The following is a 20,297-nucleotide window of genomic DNA, read 5'->3' on the forward strand; positions in this document are numbered from 1 at the left end:
ATCTACGTAAAGAGCCATATTGTTAATTTTAATTTGCATATGGCTGACATTGTTAATGCAAAAACATATGTACATCAGAGGCATCGACTTACACTGAAATTCGCATGTGGAAAATGTATTATTTTGCACTCATTTATTTTCCTTTAAAAAGGAAATTCAATAACACAATGGAGGCAAGTATTCCCTCAGGCTAGAAACCTGCAAGTGCTAACTTATTTAACATGATTAAATAGAAGCTCTATAAAAAAAACAACATAGTTTGTTATCTATTTCCATTTTACCATACGATTTAACATTGAGATAGCCCAAGTACCAATTGATACATTACGTGCATCACTGTAGATTCTAATATACCTTGTGTAACTTTATGATATACTGTGCGAAGGATACTCGGAATAGACCTATCTGGTTTTCCTACTCCTCGATTAATGTTGGTTTTCTGGGTTTTACTTTTAAAATATCAGACTAGATACACGAATTACATTATTGTGGTAGAATTAGTATCAATTCAGTCTAAAAGAGTATATAAATATATATTTTATACATTTGGCATTCATACTAGTTTGAAATAATCGTTTGCGAAAGTTAACGGCGCAGTTCCTATAGCAAATCAATAGTCATCACTTGCTTCTTTCTACTTTTGAAATATATAATCAGAATCATTTATCCAGAGAAAATGCTTAACGTGAAGTTTTAAGCATTGTAACAAGATAAATCCGGGTTGGGATTGCATGTATCGATGAGAATGAAAACAACTTGGTAAACAAGATATTTATTTATAAAGTAAATGAACCATGAATGAAGCCGACACTATACTCGTGGCCTTAATCACAACAATGGATTTAACAGAATTATGCATGCAGCCTTCAAAAACGCATTATAAAAATAATATATTTCCTGAACTAAACTAACCACGGCACGTAATTCCACTGAATAACTAAGCGAGAATCAACGCATGAGATTCATAAACAAATTGTATTGCTGCATGGAGCGATCATCCGATATGACCAATATATATATAATTTATATATAACAATGTATGGTTGATGGACGTGTGTGAAACATATCTAACTGATTTTCACTCTTATATCGATAGTGATTTTTGTAAGGAAAATACAGTATGTTTCGTGTGACGTGTATTTGACGATCACGATATATTTCCTGTTCGACAACTCTCGTCTAATTGACAAAGAGCCACTGGACATGGCCCGCTCCTGCTATTTTGATAAAATGTTTTTCTTCATGCCAGCTTGTCCTGAACCTTTGGTCTATCATTGCAAGAAAACCAATACTTTCTTCTGAGCCCGCTTCATTACTGTCCGCAGCATCCGGGTTGCAATAAAATATATTGTGATAATACAGCTCGCATTTACTCTACATACATTCTGGTTATGTTAAATCCTTGGCGTGGGAGCTCTAGGTAATCTGGTTTTTCACTACAAGCAATATGCTCATGCAACAGTGGATGAACCAAAATATGACTGTGAAATTGCCATGGCTGCAAAATAACAAACAACCTCGGGAAAGGTTGACGCTACAACGAAGCCCGAATACATTTTCGCACATGCATACTGTACTAAATTAACTACACACAACTCTATAAAAACATCATAGTTTATATTCAAACAAGATATTTTATGAAATAATATCGAAGAGTTAAATCATAAATAATCATGCTCCCGTTTATAATATTTTTATTATAAGGTTACATTATTATGACACGTATATAACAAGTTCCAAGTCTCCCAATAAAGACCATAGATCCATATGTATTTCTTTGATCATTTCTGATAACATTGTACGAGTTGTAATGATATTTATCAGCTTGTCTTTCAGGATCAAAAACTTTTCAAGACATATGGTTGATATTTTGGAACTATAGTATTACAGTTTCATGATAACGAAATCGATTGTAGCACTAAGGTGATATATTTAGTATAAGAAGAGGATTTGAATTTAGTGGCACATTGCTCCAGGATGACATTAGCAACACACTGCTCCAGCATGACATTAGCAACACACTGCTCCAGCGTTACATGAGCAATACATGGCTCCAGCATGACATTAGCAACACACTGCTCCAGCATGACATTAGCAACACACTGCTCCAGCGTGACATTAGCAACACACTGCTCAAGCGTGAAATTAGTAACACACTTCTCCAGCATGACATTAGCAACACACTTCTCCAGCGCGATTTTAGCAACACATTGCTCCAGCGTTACATTAGCAACACACTGCTCCAGCGTGACGTTAGCAACACACTGCTCCAGCGTGACATTAGCAACACACTGTTCCAGCGTGACATTAGCAACACACTGCTCCAGTTTAAAATGTGCAGGTTGTTTAGCTAATTGTCTTTTTCTGCATAGTAATACATCAAGCTTTCTTCGTACAAAACCAAGAAGAATAAATTACGTTGGTCAGGACAAACCATTACAGTTTACCAGAGCTGGTCCTTATGGCAGGACTTGAACCCGCAACCTTCTCCCGACTAATCCGACAAGACAAGACAGCCGCTGAGATACCGTTCAAATTTTATGGCATACCGACACGTTGGACCGTACACTTAACTTCAAGCAAACATCTTGAATATAATGTCTTAATTCGTGTTCAGAATTAGAAGACTACTCTCGAAAGCATATTTATATCATTTGCGACTTAGATGCATTATGTTTTACACTTAGAATTAGTTATATTTAAATTTGTTTCAAAGTATGAATTTGGAAGGAAAATGATACAACAATTATGTTGGTATAATTTTCCTTCCAAATTCATACTTTGACAACAAATTTAAATACTAACTCATTCTAAGTGTAAAACATAATGCATCTAAGTCGCAATGATATAAATATGCTTTCGAGAGTAGTCTTCTAATTCTGAACACGAATTAAGACATTATATTAAGATGTTTGCTTGAAGTTAAGTGTACGGTCCAACGTGTCGGTATGCCATAAAATTTGAACGGTATCTCAGCGGCTGTCTTGTCTTGTCAATAATAATTTCTATTTTGCAAGAGGCAATATGTTTAAAGTCGTACGGGGAAGGTCTTCACATGATTACAATAGCTTTAAATTTGTCTTTATATTGCATCCAATGCCATATCACTATATATATATATATATATATATATATATATATATATATATATATATATATATATATATAGTTTGGCTGGAATGTGCAGGGATTCATGTTGTAAGCTCGATAATGAATTCTAACCTTTAAGTTCTTATCACATGGCTATTTCTCAGCATTGTGAATGATACGTGACATGTTACTGTCAGCTTGGTACATGATAGTAATCCAAGGTCATTGGTAACAGGTACATGATCAACATCTGAAATCACTCAATCATAAACTTTATGTGATGAATACTTGCTTACCGTCTTATTCATCCATCCATGCAATGACGATTACTACAAGATTCACACAAACGTAAACAAATTGCCACGTGTTCAATAACAAAATAAAAAAAAATTAAATATATTTTAGTAGTTATTTTCGTGGTAACTTCCAAACTTTATGCTGGTTTAATAAGCATCTATATATTGAATTCAATGTACATTTACATATCGAGTTCAAAGTACATTTACTTCTATCTGTCACGATAGGTGAAATTATATTCTCTGAAATCTTTACATAAATATACTTCGGTAAATAGGATCTAACAGCCAGTTCTCATGCATTACATTCACATACAAACTGGTATTCATATAAAAGACATACTTTTACAGTATATGTTAGACATCAATAATATTTGTAACCCACTTGCATACTTGCTTTCATAATTTGTTCACCTGTTTAAATCACATTTATACACACGTGAACGGCACATGTGATTGTCCAGTGAATGATGTATTTTTTTTTTCTCCCATGGTTCCTGCGATATTTGTATGCCGAATGTTATATTTCGCCACGAAAATGGATCGTGATAAGAACTGGGGAAGGTATCCGATGCAGACGAGAATGGGCGTTGGGACAGTACAATGGTGTGTTTATCTGGAGCAGGTTATAAAGATGGAAGTTTTGTATATATGCAGCCGGAAAACAGAGTGAGCGGGTCAATAACTTTAAAAAGTAAATTTCGAATATGTATTCTGAAAAATCTCCTCCTTATTTTTGGATTTTCAAACAAAATCTCAGATCACCTCATTGGGATGCTGAGTGCTTAAATATAATTTCATCCTTAGAAACTGGTTCAAGCAGTTTCGCATGGTCGGTCGTGCCAGTTAATGTGACGTGTCCTAGAAACAGGTCACATATCTGATTGTGGCACAACGCAGTTGTAAAGGTGTAGATAACATATTGCATCAGGATGTGACCAAATTGGGATAAGATTTAGCGAGACACTGAAAACAAGATACTGAGTCGTTTCTTTTGTTATTGAACGATGAAAGAACGCGACACCATATTAGTGCACAAAAGTCCAACAATGGATTGACGAGAATTACGCACATAGAGCTAAACAGAAATAAGGAAATAAATCGTTTCAGATTGAAACTAATACAAAAATGTAACTTCAACATTACTATTAGTGAATTATTTATTTCCTTCAGTAATGTTCAGTTGACCATCATGTCGCATTTCGGGTCACAAAGTTCTCGTCGAATCGCCCAGGAGCTACCATGGACCCCTACTTCTAGTCTGCCGAGTGATCCCACAATAGTCTCACTATTCCCAGCAGACCTGTTGGCCCCTATGCTTCAATGTTTTCGCCCCTCACTGGGTGAAAGCCATTATCAAACCCTGAGCGTACATTACCGTTGACAGCAGGGAACTGGTTACACACAGCCACACATAGCCCCAAAATAATCTATAAACAATGACTATAGACTACACGATTCACCGTTAAGTACGATTGCTATGATATAAGTTACGCATGCGCGCATATGAATTTGCTTCGTTACATATTAAATCATTACTAAAAAATACTGTACGAGATTATTATTATTATAACAACCAGGTTCATACAACTGAGCCCCAAGCCACAAGCCACCTTTATCGAAAAAAGCAATTAAATAGCATGCAGTGTGAAAGGGAATATAAAGCAGCTAGAGAACTTAAGAAGAGGGACTTAAGTTTCACAATCACGCCTACATATATATAACCCATAAGGAAGCGTACGGAAAAAAAGAGCAAGAATATTTACACATATACACAAATATACACATCTACTTTCGAACAAGGTAGAAGTTGGGTTATGTGAGTTCTGTTTTAGCCCAGAAATGCCTAATCTTGGAAAGAGACACACGCACATAAAATACAAAATATTTTGGCAATTATTGAGTATAATCATTTTTCTGATAGATATTTGGGGCCCTAAATCGGGTTCTTACTTTGAAAAAGTAAGCAAAAATCGCAGATCTTCTATAGTCTCTAACAACTGTCTTGAACCGTTTTCTCGTCAGATTCCTCTGGCAGTGAAGTTGTCTTTCTTGTAATTTATGCACGTGTTGATAGTGACTTGGCTTCAGTGGTCATATCAGACTACTTCATATAAAGATTTTCATAACATTATCTGGGATTCGATTTTTCTACAGGCGTGTGTAAGAAATAATTACATACATTCTGTACCATAATCTGCTTTGTTTGCAAGGGCGAAAGTTTGATGAGTGTTTGATGACACAAAAACGTGTTCTATTAGTAAGAAAGAGTGTTAGTAATCTTACCTATCAAATATAATTTACTCCCTTTCACATGAATATGCGTACGGTGGTGTGAATAACTAGGAACGTAAATAATGATTGTTGAATAAGTCTCATGTGTGGTAATTCTACGTGACTATATATACGTACATTCATATTCAAACACACTCAGACACACATACACGTATTATCCTTTCACACTGTTTCTGGCTATAGCATATTGTTCGGCGAACTTCTGCTAGTAACTTTTGCGAACGTGAGTTATTTCCTACATGTATGTATGTATGTATGTATGTATGTAAGAACGATGCCACGCTGCTCTATTTCATGTTAATATCCTTGTCATTATGAAATTCCTTCGTAAAATAAATTGATATTGATTCCTCCCTTCAAAATAAAAGATGGTTTACCCATTCGCTGTTAGACGTTTTTGATTTATTTGATCGTCTTTAGAGTGCATGAATTCATATATGAAGTAAAATGGTTGTTATATGTGAGACCGTACGGTTGTTATATGTGAGACCGTACGGTTGTTATATGTGAGACCGTACGGTTGTTGATAATTTCCTTCACAAGTTAAATGATATGAATTGTACTCACGTTTATAAACAAACTTGGCAAAAGTAACAAACGATTTGGCTCTGCACTCATAATTTGTATTTAGTGACATAGATTGTATTTAACATATTTCCAAAATGTTTACCTAATCAGCTAATGTAATCACATCAGATGATTTTGAAGTATTGACGTCGGGTTGTAACCTCCTTCATTTACAATCGCTAGACCAGTTCACATCTATCGTGAAAGCGATCTCAGTAAAAAATAAAAGAGGGAGACGATATATGTTGTAAATTCTTTTAAATGATTGTTAGATGCGTAACCTCAAACACGGCTTCGTAAAAATAACAAACAAATTATAAGCCAGATTAACTTAATCCAGGCAGGTGATGAATTACACTTGTTTATTTTAAATAATTAAATATTACAAAATTATGGGGTTAAATATGTTCTATCGTTTAGTGTAATACTAGTATAGCATGGCTATCGTATACCAATACTACACGAAACAGTTATCATTCAATTAACCTGAACTATTTTTATTTACTAACTGAAATAAGTCGTACATACTGTCGCTCTATATTTAGTGTACCAAGGAAAGTTATCTCAGTTAAGCAAATCAACGGGTGGTGGAATATATATTTTGACATTTGTCACAAAAGCAATATGTTAGTGTGCATACAGGTTAATTATATACAATTAATAAGAGATAGCAGAGTATGCAGTTCATGCAGACAGTGTGGAAAGATATGTATTCAGATACAGGCGATGCGACAGCGTTGCATATACTTTGCGGCGTGTGTCTAATCAATCGAACTAGCTTCGACCTTGTGAATATTGTAATATACCCTGCACAATCTGTTTGTCCCTGATTTACATTTATCGTTATATTTCTAACTTTGCGCACAAGCTTTTCATTGTACAATTTATCTGGTTTCGACTCGCTTTCGGCATTTCCTGCTTCTGTAGTTTGATGTAATGCCAGTATGGTCAGCGTTGAGTCTATTACAGTGATATTTTTGAGCAGCGAAAACTGAATTATCCAATTGTCTGTTCGCATACGACCAATTAATATTTCCTCCATTTCTTGCCACGGGAAATCTTTCGTTGTGATGAAGTAATCAGCAGAAAAGTGATCGACTAGGTCACCTGTTTGGGACAAAATGGTGATGTTCTTCCAGTTGGATGCATTACATGGTAGCTTGTAGTCGACATTGGTTCTACGACCAGTGATGATAACTGGCCCATGATTAACTTTTATAAATTCCCTTACTGTGACAAGAGTCTTAATAAGTCCATCATTGAAGAGAATATCGGAATTTGAGTAGCCATAGAATGTTGAATTGTAGTGACGTATCGTATCAATATACATATATTTGAGAACAGGAACACCTTCAAGGGCCGTTTGTTTCAAAGTGAGTGCATTCCATCCCCTCTGACTGCACTGTCGTCCCAGTTTGGTGTCGTTTGTAAAAATTACTGGTTGCACATGCGGCCTGAAAGATATCCAGTTTTCAATGGTCCTGTTTTGAACTATGTATTTTTCTTTTCTATCTATCCATGACGCAAATAATGTCAAAAGTGGAAACGTTGGATGGTTGATCTTGTTATCATTATCCACATTTCTTTCGTTAATTGTGCCAATAAATTGTCCGAATAGTTTCTGTTCTCCCTCCAAAATATTATCGCTCTTCTCCATATAATTGTGTCCTTCTTTCTTGTATACAGATAATAATATTAACAAACATACCCACGTAATAACAAATATGAGGATCCATTCTCTCTTCCGCTGCAGATATCTGCCTGGGGATTTTATCTGAAAATAAATACAAAATATACCTGAAACTACCATCTGTTATGTCCACATTAATATATCCAATATTCAACAGATTATCGAGTGCAGTTTAGAATAATGTAATAAACTGAAAAATCTCCAAAACAAGCACTTTAAGAGGAACATCATTGCAGGTGGGAAAGGGATGTCAAGGATGCTGAATGCTCATGCCTTTTAGTACCGGTATGAGCAGAGCAAACGTTTCATAAATATTGTTCCCAGCAAAGCTCAAGGAAATCAAAATTATCAAACATTTCTTTATCATTTGTCATTATTATCTTGGACCTCAATTATATGGTGTTGTTGGTGGCACTGATGATAAACACTTTAAATAATATGTTTTCTGATAACGCTTCTGCCTGAAAAGTGTGTAATCCTTTTCAAAATTACATTTTTATGTGCCATTTCACATGAAGTGAATTAATTTAAAAGCGTAAAATCTTATCTTGTCTTGACAATCTTAGCCTGAAAACATGCATTTTTATTGGGGTCGCACGATTCTAAATTTTAAAATCCGAAACCAATTTTATATTAACTTTAATGGTTCGAGAGGGGAGAAATTATATTGTATTTCTCTTAATAACGGTGAAAGCAATGCAAATAATACACTATATTCATATATAACGTAAAATGCTGGATTACATTTATAGCGTAAAATGCTGGATGTGTCAGGTTAAACATCTGGTACTGGTCAGCAAGGCTGCAGACCAATCCAGTCATACCATATTTGCTTAATATTTGTATTACAATGTTTGGATGGGAATTCAGGTTTTCATTCGCGTCGTGAAAGATGCTTACACTTTCAAACTTCCCCCGTGTCTGAATTTAATCTGCAGACACCATGACCACAAATCTGGGGGTGGGGCGTGAAGTTTTTCTGGGAATATAGAACCTTGATCAGAATCGCTACCTCATGAATAGCCCTCACCACAACAAAAATTAAAAAAAACATTATTTATTTTCAGATATGTATAAATTTGAGGGTTATCCAAGTCTTTGTTAGAACGAATTAATGTTTGTACCTGCCTCAGAAGCAGCCACATTTACCCTTGATGTCCTTAGAAGAAATGCAGGAACGTGTATAAGTTAGATAGTTTTTCATCCTAAACTATTTAATTTCTTCTTGAGCATATAAGATTGAGCATACTAATTTATTGCACATACGTTACTATTCTATATTCATTAATTCTAATTACCTTATGCATATAAATAACTGTTTTTGTCCCTTTTTTGAACATGCAATGCTGATAAATGTAGCTTTCTCACAAACGCGATAGAAATCATCATATTTATTTTACGAAGAATTTTCTTCACCAGCTTTTATGTGAAGATTTGTTTCGTAAACTCTAAGTCAATCTGTTTCCAAAATCCGAGAGAGAGAGAGAGAGAGAGAGAGAGAGAGAGAGAGAGAGAGAAGAAAGAAGAAAGGAAGTTCAATCCTCTTGAACGAGGTGTCACTTGATGATGTTGAAAATACAGCTACATGTTGGGGAAGCTTGGCATGAGAAAGTTGCTTTTACTATAATCAATAATATAATTATAAGTAAATATGAGTTCTTCAAACAGTTAAACTTTCTAATACATTATGTTAAATTATAGTAAAGAGATATTAAAATGATCTAATGTTTAAACGTACTGATGTTAGATTAACATCTTAACACTAAAAATTCTTATAACACTAAAAAGTCGTATACTATGAAAATTTGTACCTAGGTGGTTATCTTACCTGCAAAGACAAAAGCCACTTGAGTTTTCTGGCTAGCAAAGCTAGTGTCAGCCCGTGGCTGGGGCTTATATATCAGTTTCTTAAGACAAAGCCAAATATGGTACGCGCCTAGCTCTTTGCGTTGGCCAGAATCTCAAAGTGAGGCTTCGTAGTCTCTTACAGATTATCGTCTGGGTCTATGTACGTCATTAGCCAGACAACTATACCACGACAGCGCGTGTAACTTATACCTTAGGAATTTTTAGGTTTCCGCAATGCGGTACTTTACATGTAGTTTTTTGTGTGCTGACTTTAGGATACAAGGGAAATGTATGTATAAGACGGTTTGTACTTGTTCATAAGAAAGCAATCTGTATTAAGTAGTATATAATTGTAATAACGAATAAATGGATCCAATCTTAATATATTTTAATAGAAATTTACTTTCAATATAATTTATCAACTTACGTTTAATACAATTTAGAGAAAATTTCAATCTTATTACCTGTACTAAAAAATTCTGTCCTAATATTTATACAGGCTGGCTCACTTACAAATGCACATATCATGCGCATTAAATATATAACGTGGTTGCATCGTTTGTGGCCTACTGAAACTTAATTTTAATGCGATCGCTCCAAGTTGCAATGCTGTTAATCAGAAGTTTGAGGGGTTCGGTTTTTTTAAATGATGGGACCATACGTATTTGTTCAGGCACATATACGCTAGGTATACTAGCTTTGTGTAACGAGGAGTCGTTACCTATGTCAGCTAGATTGCAAAATAATTATTTGTTCAGGCAAGGATTGGATGTTTAATCCGCCTCTACAAACCAATTGAACCAGATAGCTTCTGACTATTTTGTATGAGGACTTGTTCGATGTGTCAATTAAAGCCGGACTAGAGAGGAACGATAAGGAAAATCAATGAGGAACAAGCCTGGACTTTTGTTGGCATGTTATAAATGTTTGGCTATGAAAGCATCGAATGAAAACATTCACAGTCCTCAACAACCGGGCAGATACTTCAAACTACAGCAGGCCAAAATACAAATGAATGAGGATTCCATTTTTTCAAAGCGTGTATGAAAATGTTATGGCGAAAATTATGTACATGCAGTTTTATATTTGGATGCGGGAAATATATCTTAAGAAAACCACTTACGTTTTGCAACAGATGCGCCCAAGGGATGTACATTCTCAAGAATCAATTATTTAGAAATTCGCATTTCCATTTTAATGTTAATTGCGGGGGTTCGAACAAATTTGCATAGCTTTTACTAAGAGTCTTACATATCAAATACATGTCTTCATGCCATGAATGTGACAAAACTCTTTCTTATTGGATATAATATTTAGAATATAATGCATCACACGATCCCCACTACGACTACTATCTTGCAACTTAAAGTAACCCCTGGAGCAATACACGTTGGAGCAAATAGATAAAAACAACACAACTATACTCTCCTATAAATATATAAATACGAAACATTATAACGGTAAATATATGCACAGTATGTCATCTTCTCCAGGTTTGACCATAATATTTGGGCCCGTCAGCGTCTGAGTCCTACCATAGTTCCTACGAAAATCATGAATAATATATTTCTCTGATTTTAATTCAACGTTTGCTAATCAATGAGCAGTTTCTTGTACTCTGTATAAATAATTACTAACTTTATCTGAGTTAAGTAACTATGGTCTTGGCTTCAGCGTGGAATGGCAAATTAAAAAGGCGCCTTTAAACCGGTTCTGAAAGTGTCAATTGCAATTGCGTTTCGTAATGACATCGCCAAAATGAATGAATTCACAATAATCCCAGAATAATATTTTAGACCAACACCAATCAGTACTTTGTAATTCCAACGCATAAGCCAAAGAAAAGATTACTCTAAATTATTTTTAGAGCAAACATTAAATCAAATGTCCACTTCTTTGTCTTTTTGTACACTCTTTGGCCTCACTCCGTAGTAAATTCCGACTTGATCTATGTAGCAATACCTCTCACATGACATATTGCGCAATACAGCCTCGCGTCGCAACGGAAGTAAACTGACTTAATCGTCCGTTAAGAAATTATTCTTAACCTGTAAACAGATTCTTGATTGAGCTTTATTTTAAAATAGGCAAGCTCCTATTTGAATCTCATTCCAATCTACAGGCATGCACAACACCCTATATTGGTATAGATAACAATCTGCATTAGCAAAATACACATTTAAATATTATGTATCTTGAATTGGAAAAATGCAATAAGCAAACTAGTATGAGAAGAGAGTCAATGGCCTCCAGGTCGTAATGACATGGAAATAAGGATAGATGTGTGGTTTTCATTAAAATATATATTTGACTGCGACTAGCTTATAATATAATGTTTGTTTTCTTCCTAACCTTTTGACCGTGGCATATATAAATCTTGTAAGAAAGTAGACTCGAAAAATGGATAAAACTTCTTAACAATCTCGTTAAATCGTTTTAAGGGAACTCTACGAAACATAAATTGTGTCGATATTTGTCTCATTCTTTTCCCTTGCTGAACATCGTTATGATCTAATAAAGTAAAGTAAAAAAAATGTTTATGCTTTATTATGTGCAAGCTGCTTTGATCTAGGCACCCAGTGAAAATATCTGTCTTTCTGTTTTAACTCCAGTAGTATTTTCTTTTCAGTAAATAGCACATGTGTAACACCCCTTTTTATTTCCAATTAAACGCTTTAATTCACGCCTCGTTCCATATATATTCGACCTCATATTTCTTATCATAGAGTCGTACGGTGTCCTCCTATCTTCAAATGATTGCCATTGAATAGTGCATTTTATTATATGCTCATTTTTTTGCCCCGTTAACTTTACATTGTCAGAATCGTGCAGTATTACCCGATATTGAATCCGCGCGACAATACACATATAGAATTCACGTGCATAAAGGAACTACTTCCTATTGTAAACAAAAAATGGACGAAGACGCCAGCACTTTTGATTTGTACACAAATCATGTACACTCGCGCAAGAGGTTCTTTGCGTTGTGGTTGTTTAAATTTGTTTCTGAATGAACTAAAACAGATGTTTCGTGTACTGCCACATACCAGCTGCTTTGGCACATTCCGCGCTGATACAATGTTACGGATTTAGGCTAGCAACATTATATAACAGACGCGAGATAAGGTCCTTACAAATAACATACAAGTGACAAGCCATATACTCTCTTCTTTAGCTGGTGATAAGAATGGCAAAATAAAATATACTTACAGTTTTACATCCTGAATTTCCTAATAATGTACTTTCTTAATTCTGCAAATCCGAATTACATGAGCCATGTCATAGGTTTTCAATCTGGATTACACATTTCGAAATTGTGCTGTAATTTTGATAAGTGCAGTTGCACCCTCCTTACTGCACTCAAAATGAAATAAGCATTAAATTCCGTAGCGTCTTTTTGATAATTGCAATTGAAAGACTTCATATTTTTCCCACATTATGATTTCAAACATTCAATGACAGAAACAGAAACACATTTGCAGATGTCCCTAGCTTCTTCAATCTCATGTATTTCATGTGGAATCGTCACGTGCAAATCCATTCCATAATCACGAAATTTCCTAGAATCGAGAAAAATACCAAAATCTATTATTCCAGATCAGATGGGAAAGTTGTTGCTATGCCCATTCATTCACATTATGGCTCCAAATTTCAATTTTAACTAGACACGCCATTTTCTTTCGAAAGTTATGTCGAGCGCGCGACTAAGTTCAAGTTTATCTGGGCGGAGTTATGTGCGCAGTAATAATGTTGATTTGTGTAATGATGAATATGCGCTTGTGTATTTAGTTTGGAATGCGGCATACATTCATTTACTTTGTTTCTTGTAGTGTATTTTGTTTATATAATTAAACCTTAGGTAGAATAAAAAATGAGCATACAATAAAAAGGTTACTGCATTTGTCGTGCAGTATTCCATCCCAAAACGCGTTCATATTTTCCCATACAAATGCAGTAACCTATAATTCTAGCATGCTTGGTAAACTTTAAATAATACCCTATACGTAATCGATTCATTTAAAAGTGCAATAATCTGTAGTCTGAATAAAAATCATACTGAAGTCTGCAATATTTCCGTCCTTCTAAAGACACATTTTTCCATAGATTTTCGACATTATGAAAATTCAGCATTGTTCATGAAATTTGATGCATTACAATCTCTCTCTCTCTCTCTCTCTCTCTCTCTCTCTCTCTCTATATATATATATATATATATATATATATATATATATATATATATATATATATATATATATATATATATTCACATCATGGAAATGAATGCATTATAATCATATATATATATATATATATATATATATATATATATATATATATATATATATATATATATATATATATGATTGTAATGCATTTATTTACATGTGCTATCTCTCTCTCTCTCTCTTGACCGTCTTGACAAATAAAACCCTTTGCAATCAGTATTTATACATACTTGTTTAACAATTTCACGCAATCTTTCTGCATTGTTCTACTTGGAATTGTTTACTGACACCAGCGTATTGTCTGTATGACATTCGTAAACTTATTTATTGATACTAGTTGGTCTGTTGACGTCCAGTTTTGAAAGTCACAGGTCAATATTTGGGGTGCATGTCCAGACTGTCACTTAAAGCTGCTGTTACAGATAATTAAATAAAAAGCCCCGCAAAATCATAGCTTGAAAGTGTACTTTGTACCCATCACATGTATATATAACAACCTTAAACTTACTTTTTAATCATAACTTCTTAAAATAATTTATTTTGTATAGGATTTTCATCAAGTTGGACGTCTTAGATCAACATAGTCCATAATTGTTCCGGAACTTCAAAAAAAAAAAGCAAAAAAAAACAAAAAAAAAAAAAAAAAAAAACAAACCAAATGATGGTAATGTCGTGACGAAGCTTCGTATATTCCTGCTCCATGATCCGGTATATGTCATATTATAGACTATGTGGATTGAATTTTCCAGGACAAGGTCATAGTTCATGGTTGCCCATTCAACACGTTAGATACACCAGTAGGAAGGAAAGATAAAAATTTGTGCTACATGTGTGTAAAATAAATATAGGATATGCTGACCTCATGTGGATATTTATTGTAGATGTTGTGTAAATTTTCACATGTTAGTACTTTGACATTCATTTACTAGCCTGGATCATTAGACCCATTGTCAAACAACTTAAATTCCGTAACTGGATTTATTATGTTTCTAATGGGATTAGCGGCAGACCAAGATAACAATGTATATATAGATCCTATAAAAAGTTAAATTATAACAGCGTAAATATAAAATATTAAAGAAAATAAAATGAAAAACCAATTATTAGATACACCTTCCAAATAAGGTCTGTTCGATAACTGGAGTAGGACCAAAACAAAACAACCTTAAATTCTATTAAGAGCTGCGGCATATACGTTTCGAGGATAACGACATAAACGCATACCATGTGCTAAACGAAACGTAAATCAGTGAAACGTAAATCAGTGAAACCTATGTAAAATCTCTCAGAGTTAGAAGCGTAAATTGCCCTGAATCTGAGAGCAAGCTGTTCAAATAAAATTCCAAAGATTTGTGTTCCGGTTAAAGTTGGTCAAGGAGAAGTAAAACCATGCTTTGCAAGACCTTTATGGCTTCATGTATAAAAGTAAATATGAATGAATATGCGTTCAGATTGCTGAAATTAAAATATAAATACACTTATGCATGCTTATTTTATTGATAGGTTTAATGGTATTTATGTATAGGATGTACCAAATAGGTCGATCGAATGGACTATTTAAACAATATTTACCATGACCATAAACATATTCTTCATGTCAAGTTGAATAGTTGCAAAATCCTCAAACGTGATTTAACACAGAAATTATTCACTCAACAAAGAGAAAAATTGCTAAATGGGCCTTCAGTTATAGCTGATATAACCCGTTTAAATAGTTTTTCTTTATTAGCAAAATATTATCACGCAAATACTTAAATAATTATCATGACGTAAACAAAAGGGTCTGGTTGTCTTTTTTAAAAGAGCACATATAAAAGTTCAAACTAATGTTGCTAAGTAACAAACTAATCGGCAATAATAATAATAATAATAATTGGTACGACTATATGATCTTAAACAAATTACACGAGAAAAGAAAACTAACAAGTTTACTACAATTCAACAGCAAAATAATTTCATCCTCTGTGTTATATAATGAAAGAGAGTAACTTAAAGGTCTGTGAACTAAATCACAAGTCAACCTAATAATTATATAACAAGTCTAAACTTTTGAGTCTTCCGAATGAATTCCATTGTTGTTCGAAACGAATTCCAATATTGAACTTGTTGATGTACCAATAGCCTTGACCACTCCGGTGGCCTAGTGTTAGAGCGTCCGCCTCGGTAGCGATAGGTCGTAGATTCGAACCCCGGCCGAGTCATACCAAAAACTTACAAGAATGGTAATTACAGATTCCTCGATATGCGCTCAGCATTAAGAGGTTAGTGTTAAGACTGGTCAGCCTGGTGTCAGGATAGTGTGTCTGGGTGGGACATCATGCTACGTGTCTGCGGCATGATGCCCCAATGCTAGACAGCACTATAACCTGCCACAATGCAGACATCGTAGCAATATGACTGAAACATTTTTGAAGCTACGTCAAAAATCCTAATCACACAAACACACCAATAGCCTTGAATGGTCTGATATGCCATCAGTTAGTATCTATCACAAGGATATATTCCATAATCACAATAATAATACATTAATATTTTAGACCAGAATATATGAACACATTTTAGCTATGATAAAAAAATGAATAAAAACATCGTCTAACTGAACACAACAGTAAATAGTTCCACGGATTGAAATGAAAGGAATCTTGAAGACTTTGTTTACAAGTTCAACCTTATTTAAAAATCGAAGGAACCAATACAATGCCCAGGATGTTGATTATAAGTTCACTTCAAGAAATTTATAAGATCAAAAGGTCATGTGTGTTTGTTTTTTGGGATGGAGGGAAGTTAGGGGTTGAGATTTTGGTCATTCTGACTGATTGTGCTTGTCAAGTAAATGTGCTTTATGAATTGATCTAACGAGTGTGCACGTGGGTAAACGGTTATACGCCTAACAATATAGTACTATTTCTTAACACATTTATAACGTCATTCGCATTGTGATGTCATATTTGGGTGGTATCAACGCTTAAACAAAAGATGATATCAACAGGTATATCACCGTCTCTTCCAAATGCAAATCCAATAACTTTGACTTTCGAAAGGAGACGTGGTCCATATTCCAGTCTGAGTTAAGTAGGCTTAAAGAAAAGAGAAAACAAGAACACGGACGCTATTAGAGAATATTTTGAGCTGTTGTTATAATGTCATAATAACCCCATTTACGTCAAATATAGCTGACAAGGTGTCATCAAACGCAAAAACAAAAGCACAATAATTTATTCAATTTTGTCTTTTCTTAAATATCCTGAAATAAATTGGAGGTTATTGGTGTAAGTAATTCATTACTGGTGACAAGCTGTGAAATGTTGCATTCCGTGTCTTCTTTGTCATCGTAGACTCTCTGAAAGTGTCTGTGGTGTATGCGAACCAATCCCTGTCAGTTTGTTAAGACTTGAGTACTCGTAGGATAAACAAAGGATAAATCGTCATAAAGGTTTGGGTGTCGTAAAGGACATGATGTGACATTGTAACCAAAAATAAGCATACACTTCAAATGTCTACGATATTGCTTAAATATTTTAATGAATATTATTTTGTGTTTGTTTCTTCGCAGCTTTAAAATATTGTTTACATTGTTATAATTGGAGACGCGCTCTAGAGTGACGAGTGTTCAGCTATGATAACATGATAACAACCAAGATCTTAGTAGTAGTAATTGAAGATGACCACTGTTTACATCCTTGATATTTCGAGTATAACATGTTTATGGTCAACTCACTTTCAGATGTTAGAGCCTATTTCATAAACATGTTCGAAAACCTTTATATAAAAAGATGTTTCCAATGACGGAACGATGTTTTTCAGTAGTCGATCCACATAAATACTATCTTATTTAGCAGACATCGATATAGGATACATAAAATAACTTTATATTATAGGTCGATTTGATTTTCTCTGGAAAGTTTAGACTACTGATTGTGCGTTGTATTTACTTGAAAAATGGTTCATTTATTAAAGAATTATAGTAATTATACCTACCCTATGACATGGTTGGAAACCTCGGAAAATCCTCGACATCTTATGAGACTTTTATCAAAGACTTCGCAGCAGAGAGTCTTTTGATTTGGCATTATATCTAGGCAATAACAGGCACAAGACTCGCGCACTGGCGAATTTGTGACTCTGAAACAATCACGCAATATTAAAGGCAGTGAAAAATGGCTTCGATATTATTATGTCCGCGGCAACAAAAATCAGTATTACCACTGATAAAGCTTACTTTCTACAGCTATCTTTAAAAGCCCCATACAACCAGGGAAGCGTAGAGCTGGCGTACCTGCACTATTCCCAGTCAGTCTATCACATTTGGTGCAAGCAGTAGGCTTGCTTAAAAGTAAGAATGTCAATTAAACTTATGATTGGATGGCATGACATTGCCAACTTCAGATTTAGGGAAGAACAAACTATTTAAGTAATATCTATTTTAGACATATATATATATAAGGCTCATCAATTTCTAGGTCAATATAAATATTTTCCAGCATCAGCAACAAGTTTAAATAAACCAGTTGAAAGTTAATATATTTAACGAATTTCTTCTTGTAGAAACATCCACGTGAAGTTTTGCAAACACAACGGCTTTTGTGTATCATTTGTTTGTCTTGTCTATATGTTGTATTAGCCTTTGAAAAAGACTCATTAAGAGTCGAAAGTGCTCATGCTAGTTAGAGATTAGTTTTGTACTGTTCGTTGTAAGTTTAATGCATTTATCTTAATCAATCCCTGAAGCACGTGCTATCTTGCTGGATACAGTGCACTGTTATTCGCCATATTTGTTCTAGTCTTTATTTTTATTCTTTATATACATATATCGAGTGATAAAGACACACACAGACAGACAGCATTTTCTCCTAGAAATTGCGATTTCATGCATATGATGTTTGGAGTCATTTCTGTCTTAGGGAAGTCTCATTGTTCGAAGTCTTATATTCAAAATATACTGCGGACCGCTCAGGGGGCCTAGTGGAGAGAGCGTCCGCGTCGAATGTTGGCGGTCGCGTGTTCGAACTGAGACCGAGTCATGCCAAAGACTTATAATAACTTCATTACCAGATGCCGCGATAGGCCCTCAGCAATAACAAATCTATTACGTTGGGAGTAATCAAATCATTTTCTTCTAATTCACGTAGTTTTCAACACATTTTTCAAAGTATGTTCAAATGCCCATACATGGCAGTCCTTGTCCGAAATGTCTCTTTTGATTTATCGTTTTGTAAATTGAAGACAACTTTAGAACTGAAATTGATCTCCAATTCGATAAGTATTGCTTTGCTTTAATATCTTTGGTATGCGTACCATAACTCCTTCCTACTGTGTGGATACATTCATCAAGTTCATAACAAAGGCTCGTGTCCCGTACAAGAAACTCTCCGACATCTTTCGTCTCAATCATAACCGCGGAATCTTTTAGGCATTCTTTAGGGATTTCCGTAGAACATATGCAGATTCTACATGTGATATAGGCAATTTAAGGAAAGTTTCTGTAAACCATTCTGTCCTCGAATGTATAAGTATAAAGATCGACAAAACAACGTTTTACGTTTTAAATACATTCATATAAAATCGCATTACCTCATCTAAATGTTGTGACTGCCTCTTAAGGAACCATTGTCTCTAACAAGATATGTTTCAGTGTACAATTAATTTATATTTTCTACATTCCTAACAATACTTAGTCTCTCTCTCTACTACTTGAATATACTTAACTAACAAGAAACACTTCACTCCATCCATGTTTTATTTCCACTTTATTTATCAGTTCTTTTACTCCACTGACACTGCTCTTTCTTTCTAAATTGCTTATATCTAAATTTATTTACTTTTCCTGACAATATCTGATTTATTTTCAGAGACTGATCAAAGCTATTCCCTGTGTTCAATAATTTTGTGTCACGTTTTTATTTCCTAACTAGTTCGGTTTTCTGTATTAAATTTCTGTCAGGTGTAAATGAGCATCTCCTATGTTATGTTTCGTCCAATATATATATATATATATATATATATATATATATATATATATATATATATATATATATATATACATATATTAGAAATTCTGGAGCAGTAATATTCCACCGCATGACCATGTTGGTTAGCGACAGGAGGGCAATACACATCCAAGAGAGCAAATTACTAGGACAGTATCAACTCATTCTTATAATGTACGACAACACGAGGAATCAAACGACATATTTCGAGTTATGGTTAAATCATAGTTGTGTGCGACAGAATTTTGTAATGGGAGAGGAGAAATATAAAGTTCAAATTTAAACATTGCTCGTAGAC

The 20,297-nt window shown here is 34.4% G+C and overlaps 1 protein-coding gene across 1 annotated transcript in view; it reads right to left on the minus strand.

Annotated features, from left to right (window-relative positions):
- Nucleotides 1-4,364: 4,364 nt before the first annotated feature.
- The window catches only part of LOC149792039 (uncharacterized), a 67,824-nt gene continuing 51,891 nt past the window's right edge, over nucleotides 4,365-20,297 (minus strand). The window contains exon 2 of the mRNA XM_089970533.1: nucleotides 4,365-8,022. Within this exon, the coding sequence (XP_089826659.1) occupies nucleotides 6,892-8,022 (1,131 nt within the window). The 3' untranslated portion in view covers nucleotides 4,365-6,891. The remainder of the gene's footprint in view (nucleotides 8,023-20,297) is intronic.

The sequence above is a fragment of the Sinohyriopsis cumingii genome, chromosome 9, assembly GCF_028554795.1.
Source record: "Sinohyriopsis cumingii isolate HCF-2022 chromosome 9, ASM2855479v2, whole genome shotgun sequence".
Taxonomy (NCBI): domain Eukaryota; kingdom Metazoa; phylum Mollusca; class Bivalvia; order Unionida; family Unionidae; genus Sinohyriopsis; species Sinohyriopsis cumingii.